Genomic DNA, 8,152 nt, shown 5'->3' with positions numbered 1-8,152 from the left:
GCTGAGCGATTTTTTGTCGTCGGTGCAAACGAGCGCAATTTACAATACGCTACCGATATTCGTCTGGATTTACTTCCGTTCACCCTTTACATGTTTCTGTTTTATTCCTACTTATGCCAAGTATTGGGGGCGAGATGACTCAGTGGTTAGAGCGCGAATTTACTGACTGGAAGGCCCGTAGTTCGAACTCAACCTCTGCATCTCGACTTCTGTCTAGGGTTGGGCAACTTGGCAGTATCCCAACCCTCGTGCTTCCTTCGAGTGGCCTGGCAGATAGGCACCGGAAGGGTGTTACGGCTGGACGGTTAAGCCAAGTATTATGAACCAAATGTCTTTTCCCTTTCAGCCTCTCCAAACATTGGTCGATTGAGTACACCGATACACATCTGCTCATCAACCTACCTTCAGCGCTTTTCAGAGGCTTCGTATGGCTGTGATTTCTTCATACTGACTGACAAGGAATCTTGTCTAATTCTAAAAAAAACTGCTTATCGGGGAGAAACAGTTTCTGATTACTTCGCTACACATCCATACCTGACATCTAAATCTCGTTTTCGAAATGCATGTTTCCACGCAGTAATTCGTACTAATGAAGCCGGTTGAGGGTTCCATCACATTCAGTTCTGGAATAGACACAATAAACGAATCAGATATCGACGATGAAATCTTCCTGGGGAACGAACCCTCGATTGTTCTTGAAAGACGCAGAAGGTCACACACAGCTGCTGAACAACGCAGGCGGAATGCAATTAAAGTTTGTCGTTTTACTAGTTGAACCTAATTGCTTACCATTATTGAATTCGCTTTTTATTTTTATTGTTATTATTATTATTATCACCAGAAAGGATACGAAGAACTACGTGAGTTGGTCTACCCGAAAAACAGTGGTTCCAGCTCCACAAACCGTATCAGTAAAACTTGCATTTTAAACAAAAGTAAGTTCGGATGCTGATTACCACTCACCGTCGGTTACAGCGGTCTCCGAAATTGAAAAACACAACAAAGAACTTGAGCAAAAACAGACAGATATTGAACGGTTAGAGAAATCCGTGGCGACTCTGAAGATACTAAACTCGTAAGTTTTCTACCTAATGTCACTCAATGCTTAATGTAGCTTCTACGAGGAACGAGCTAAAGGCACAATCCCCCAGAACGCTCCTGCGGAACCAGTTTCTGACGAACTGAAGTTTCACATTTTCAAATTATTTTCCGATTCATTATTCGCCTCATTCGATTCACGGGTTTCCTTAGCGCCGTTTTCAGAATTCGCAGACTGTATTTTGCGATGGCTTGAGGACACTTGCGATCGACGGGTAAGTAGTATTCAGAAGAATCACTCCTGTCAATAACTTATCTCCCAACGTACCGTGACTCTCTTGGAGGTACATTTTGGAGTACGCTTCTAAATAAGCAAAGTTTTTTTCTCAAGAATGCGATACGGAACGTCGCATAAGGAGTATTTACTTCTACCCCTCAGTATGAATCATGTTCCAGGTAGGTACACGCAGGTTTGCTTGTAATTTACTGACGGTTTGTCTAGATGAGTAATGACTACACTCCTTGTAGAGCTCATGTAACGCGTTTGTAGTTTATTCAAACATTCACATTGTTAAATGGCGAAGTGAAGACAACTTCTGTCCCTTCGAAGGGAGATCCGAGTTCTTTGGATAAATAAAGCCAAAGGATCTCATCCCAGTGTGACTCAACTGTTTAATTTTGGCCCACATTAGGAAGGGCGTGTGGAACCCGACTTTCTGGGGCGAACTCGCTCAGGAGTTGTTGTAGACAACATTCGTTTTCTGAATATAGTACTGTTTGAGACTGATGAGCACTCTTCGACAGGCTATTACCAATTGCGTTCTCTTGAGGTTCATCGGGCAGATATAGACCCTGAATTCTCAAACTTTATTCCGAACCTGACCACCGAATTGGACGTACGTGGAATTACGTTTTCATTTTCAAACCGGGCACTTGTAATGTTACACTTGACTCATTTATAACATTTTTCAGGGAACTACGCCCAACTGATCAGCTCATAAAGGACGGCAACTTCAGTTAGCTTTTCAAGTTCTCATCCACTGTGTGACTAGTATTTTTACCAGGAAAACTACTTCAGTATCCTGAGTGTGAGCCCAACCAACCTATGTCGGTAAAAACAGCATAATGGGGGTGTATATCAGCATTTCAGGGTGACGTTTCCTCATCCGGAAAACGGGTTCTTAACTCTACACAGCATCCAGTTCTTTGGCGGATGCATGAAAAATCATTTCGGAGCGTTAACCCGTTTGTACGGGCCACTCCAGCAAAAATATTTAACTACATACCTATTAGATCCTCAGTTCCTCTGTCACCATCAAGCATATTTGCACTTCTGCGCGCTAAATTCAAGGCATTTCAGTGCTAATGGTCGTGGCTTATCAGTCCTTCGTTTTTTGCCCTTCACTTTACAGTTCTGTTCTCCTGTGTCCATGTCTTTCCCCTTCAAAAAGCCGCAGTCTGTCTCAGTGGGGATCAGGTGATCGGTGTGCCGCCTTTTAAGAGCCGATTGACACTCGATATAGGATTGGTTGTAACATGCTGGTAACAGGGAACTTGTCCCTTTGAAATCACTAGAGGATAAGCTAAGTTATCGGAAGTAAGGGAGAATGTTCTTGCTGAATAAACATCAAAACCGGATTAGAACCACTAGATCTTCGGATCCCTAAAATATACTTTCACAACAGAGTCTGTACCCTAAGAAGCAACTCAATTGCGTCGTCGATTCTATGGTTCACAAATCATGCGCTCCTCACTCTTCATTTGGATTATATTGACCAAATAGGGTCGTAATTTAACACTTCATCATCTATGTTGATCTGGCCCCGTCTAGACCTTCCACACTCTTTTCGCAAACAACTTCAAGGTTTCCAGACACACACTTTGCACGCTTTATTGATCTGAATTCCAGACTCATTCAAACGTGCTATTCGATATTTGCAGTAGTTTCATCTATGGGAAGTCATCACTGCTGGCTACACACAGCAGAGAAAATTCCGCAAGCAGCTTGAACAAGCACTAAGATCAGTGTCACTTATGGCTTACAACCCACTTTGTTGAGTTTACAATTCCATTTGGATTTTATGATTCAAGATGTGTGCGTGGGCAGAGATCCTGAAGATGTTTGAGACCTCTGACGAAAAAGTTGAATTGGTGTTGATATGCTGTAAGTGAGGTTCCCTGATATGTGTGCAATGAACATCACTGATCGCATCTTAGTAACATACCGAAGTTAAATATGCAGAAGACGGAATGCAGCGGAGTCAGTCTTCGGACACATGTCACCAGGGGAAGCACGAACAACTACGGACCATCGAAAGGTCGATGAGGCGTCAGATTAAAATTCACTGAAACCGACCCCACAACTACAACCTACGAAGCTGATAGTTCCGAAGGGCAGGGTTTGGCGGTTGCTTATTAGCCATCTCGAGCATAATTACTCAAAACGGACGATGCCGATCAACGCTTGGTGTAAAGTGACTGGCTTGTTAACCATTGCATTCACCAAAACTCTTTCCAGAAAGCTAGCATGTTCGGGTGGGTCGGTTTCCCAATTTTGTGAGGGTGGCTATCGAGGATATTCCGTCGAGCGATCTTATGGTAACTCGCGCACATTATGTGAAGTTCATGGCGAAATTAAAACTAAGTATTTGCACTTGGATAGAGCCGACGTGATTCGACACCGAAATTACTAGTCAATATATATATATATATATATATATATATATATCCAGCAAAACAGAATCCCAATACGTTCCACGAAGATAGCCGACTATACGAATGAGTTTCTACTCCACCAGTGGCTTGGGTGTAGTGTTTTTTTCAAGAAATGGGCACCAGGGCCATTCAACTGAACAGTTTTTTGGAATTATTGGGAGAGGAAATTTTGCCATTCGGCTACCCTGCAGCGTTGGAGAATTGAAAGGTAACATCGCGGAGAAATCGCTCTTCTAAGGGTGCTGTGCTACCAAACATCTCCTCGAACAAAACACAGTGCATTTAGGTAGTGTATTTATTGATAACGTCTTTAGCTGAAAGTGGTTATTTGATTATTGCAGCCACCCGCAGTCTGTCTTCTTAACCCGACTGTGTCTGTGGTTCGTTCCACTTAACTTCTAAGCCTTAGTTTTCCACATGGGTCCTTTACAGTCGTTACTGAGATGTATTTTTGTATCGTGCAAAACGGCTAGATGCTCTGGTATCTGTGAGGGGCTGTCTTTTCAGCACAATGCACTAGAACCTACATAAGCTGCCACGAATTTCAAGGTGATACCAGCTAGCTCCATCCACCATCTTTCCCTTGTTCAGCTTCGGAATCCTTTGCACCAATTGATGTTGGTATTTTTATTATTACAGTCTCAGGGATGTACTTTTTTACTGAGGCATTCAACGAGTTCGACATCGAACCATTCTGATGATCTTAATTTGTGGAACGTTAAAGCATACCCTCGAGTTTCACGTGGGCGAGACTAGCCCTAGTCTCCTTGATGTGATTAACGGGCCCACGATGGCATTGGGTCATCCTGCTAGGTTAGGTGACTGTCACGTTTGTACCACTCTGAAAGATGCTTTCTGGGTTATTGAAACCAGGCCCACGATTGTTAGGAGGCAACCATCATGACCACCGTACTGACTTAGCTCCAAATTCTCGAACATGTACTTATTAGAACCCTGATTCTGGTCAAGAACGGATCGATAAGTAGGATTCCCGTGAGACATTGTACGATCTCTTCCTTCGGTGAATTGCAAAATGTGTCATTCACTTTAGCTTTGTTGGCTTCAGGATGCTGTCGATCACGAGCGCAATCAAATTTCATGTTATCGGTGCAGGGCGGTTTTAGGAAGTGTGGGTTGATCCAGAGACAACCTTGGTTTGCCTGTCAGTTAAAAGTGAGCGCTATTCGACGATTATTCACCGTCTGTTTTTGATCCTTCGGAGGTACCATGGACTACGGATGGTTAACTGAACTTGGGAATTACATCCATCCCGACGAGGTATTCCTACAGCGTTTTGATTACTGATATTTAGTCCGATAGCAGTAGCGATGCCACAAGATAGTCATACACAGTAAGGTCACGCGGGCAACTGGCTATTCGGAACACGAGAACACTGCTACGTAATGCTGAGTTTTCAGCGTACTAGTCATGGATAACTTGCCTACTTAGGTGCAATGCATCCACCTGTAGCTATATTCGCTTCATACCGTTCAACATGGGCCATGCAGTGATTTGAATTACACTATGTAAGCTACACATCATGGGTGGATATTGCGTAGCCGCTTTCCTATTTCACTAAGGATGCATAAGCAAGTAGATTGACGGTCATTTCGCAACCAGTTCAACCTTGTCGGATGTTTTCCTAGGTCCTATTATAGCTCTACATACCTGTGCGCTCACTGTTTCGTGAACCAAGCCACATTAACCAAGTTACAAAAGAGCACATAAGTACTTCCGTAAACCGCCCACTTGTTCTCACACCCTCGGATCATTGTATATTGACAGTGTTCGCACCCTCATAGGCTGTATGTGCATTGTATTTACCACTTCCTGATTTACTAGCTAGTTGAAAGGCGAGTTTTCATCCCCGATTCAAGTTCACACCTTCAACTTTTCTGTTATGTACAGCATACGGGCCCATGTACTTTCTTCGGATTGGAACACCATGACTTGTGGGTATGGTTCTGATGAGGCCCTTTCTGGCAGTTATAACAATAAACCACGTAACAACGTGAAGGGTTTAGAGCGCGCCACAGCTTGTATAGATACGAGCACTATTTACTGGATTCGTTGGGGTCTGTGATTGATGAACCAGGACAATGTGTTTTGCCCCAAAAGATAGGAACCAAGTGAAAGGTAATCGCTCCACTTCCAGTGCTGTTTATCAGGAGGTCTTGAAGTAAGTGGATGGATCACTAAGGTATTTTAGTAGGATGGTCCCGATCCGTATCGATCGAGACGTGATGACATGCTTGGTAAGTCTAACTCTCAAGCAGCTACTTGTAGGCTCTCGAATTCGCTCTGGTGAGCCCTGCGTTGCTCGAGTACTGGCGAAAAAAAAACGGTTGCATGATGTTCTTAACCATTCATCGGCTCCTGTTCTTGCAGTTGGTGCTGAGCATCAAACTAATGATTAGGTCTGCCCATAATTATGCACTTCATTCCATTTTTCACTCTCCAGTACTCCTGTACTGAAGAGAGAACACCGCCATGAACTGAATGATGTCATCCATTGTCCCAGTTTGGATGCCACTAGATCATTATCGGATACGTGCGCTGTAAATGAAGGTGATTAAACTCACAGGTTCACTTTAAGTAGTTTCTGTCTCTCCAGTTTGCAACAACATGGTTAGGGCTATCTTGTTGTCTGGTGGATGTGACCCAGTGAACAATTAGGTGACCTACCTGCTTTAGACCAAATAATGAATTAAGTATGTTATTACTGGATAAAAGGGTAGATCTTATTAGTTTGTGACTTACATTTGTTAACCCACCATTATTAACTTATTAACTATTCCCGTCTTCCTGTTTTCCCCCAATTTTTAGTTCTTGTCAAAGCTGATGGATTCTGTGGTATCTTCCACCTTACTCGTAACTGAAGATCAAAGTGTCATTCCTAGGGCCATGTCTGGAAACTTCTGCCCCAATCCTTCGGATTTATCACCCAACCAGGGATCAACAGGATTTCCCGCCAATTCACCCGACAATGTGCCTTTCAAGGACAGTCCTCATTCCGGCGAATGGATACAATCCGATACCGTGAGTAACAAAGCAGCCATACCTATCATGCCTGATACGGATTATCCTGTTAAACCGACGCCACTGTCTTCTGCCACTTACGAGCAACACCAACCATTCACTAACAATCCAGACATCGTGCCTAATAATTCGGGTTTCGCCTCCACACACGACCATGCTCCAACTACCACTCCAACCAAGTTTAATGGCCATAAGCGAAACTCTTTACCTCATGATTTGACGGTTGTGTTCAGAGCGCAAGCGTCGAAACCTGTTGAATCGGCTTCTTCTTCTTCTAGTAAACGGGACTTTGATTTCCCTGTACCTCATTCGACCCTCGCTTCTGCATCACGCGGGATCCGATCATCGGGAACATTCGCTCCAAAGTTTCCGGCTTTGGTTTCTACGCAACCCAGCGGAAGTACTGCGATGCCATCATCTTTTGGACTAACGACCTCCGCTGCTCAATACAAACCTTTCTTTTGACTTTGCTCTCTAGAATTTCCGTTTTTGATTTTGTCTCCTGCCCCTGATTAATCTCGTAAATTTGTCAACTCTCCGGATCGTGATGATGATCGGATTTGTTATATCATTTTTTGGCCCTTTTCCACACTGCTGAGATACCTGAAAACTAGTCTTTTCGTTACGTCTTTGACTTTCTATCGAATGGTGTGCCCCTACAGAGCCCGTATCACGTTTTTGAGCAATCTACGCTTATGAGCAATCACCATTCAGTGAATATATTCATCCCTCTGATTACACACCTGCCGTATTTTGTTTTTGTGCCCACCGGTTTGCTCTGACGGGGAGCTCATTGACTCTTACCTGGCTTTTTTCAAGCTAGGGGGCGCGCAATAACTCAGTGGAAAAATGCGAGACAACTGTAACGTAATTATCCTACATTTTGAACTGTGCACACATTAGTCTGAGTCGCCTGCTTGCTAAGTAGTATCTTTGCGATATGTTGACGTTATCTAAAACTGCTAAATTGATTACATTTCGTTCTCCACTGGTGCCCTCCTCTTTTATCCGGTGACCACGTATTCCTGCAAACCTTTACAATGGACTCCATCCGGGACCAGGAGAGGCTTAGTTTCATCTCAGTTCACCTCGTCTCTCAGCGGTGCCTCGACTATGGTGCAGTAGTCTATTAATTCGGTGCAAGACCACTAGCACACACCAAGGCTTAGGAGCTCCAAGGACATGTATTGATTGACCGAAAGAAATCTCATTCACTGTCATCCAGACGAAGGAATAACTGAGTGTGACGATCATGAAACGTTACCATCTGGGGTTTCCTCTTAAACTTATAAGGTAGTTATTACATAGTGGCAAACCAGTCACTAAATGGTTATGTGGGTTCATTTTAATACATGTTCAT

General features: G+C 43.6%; 1 protein-coding gene across 1 annotated transcript; it reads left to right on the top strand.

Annotated features, from left to right (window-relative positions):
* Positions 1-589: 589 nt before the first annotated feature.
* Positions 590-7,829, top strand: T265_00311 (hypothetical protein; the record flags this gene model as incomplete). Its single annotated transcript, XM_009164056.1, has 5 exons — positions 590-754; positions 842-935; positions 976-1,075; positions 1,115-1,313; positions 6,580-7,829. The coding sequence occupies 5 exons, from the start codon at positions 590-592 to the stop codon at positions 7,255-7,257; spliced, it is 1,236 nt and encodes a 411-aa protein (XP_009162320.1).
* Positions 7,830-8,152: the final 323 nt, after the last annotated feature.

Source organism: Opisthorchis viverrini (assembly GCF_000715545.1).
Source record: "Opisthorchis viverrini unplaced genomic scaffold opera_v5_3, whole genome shotgun sequence".
Classification (NCBI taxonomy): Eukaryota; Metazoa; Platyhelminthes; class Trematoda; order Opisthorchiida; family Opisthorchiidae; genus Opisthorchis; species Opisthorchis viverrini.
This window is presented reverse-complemented; position numbering and strand designations above follow the sequence as displayed.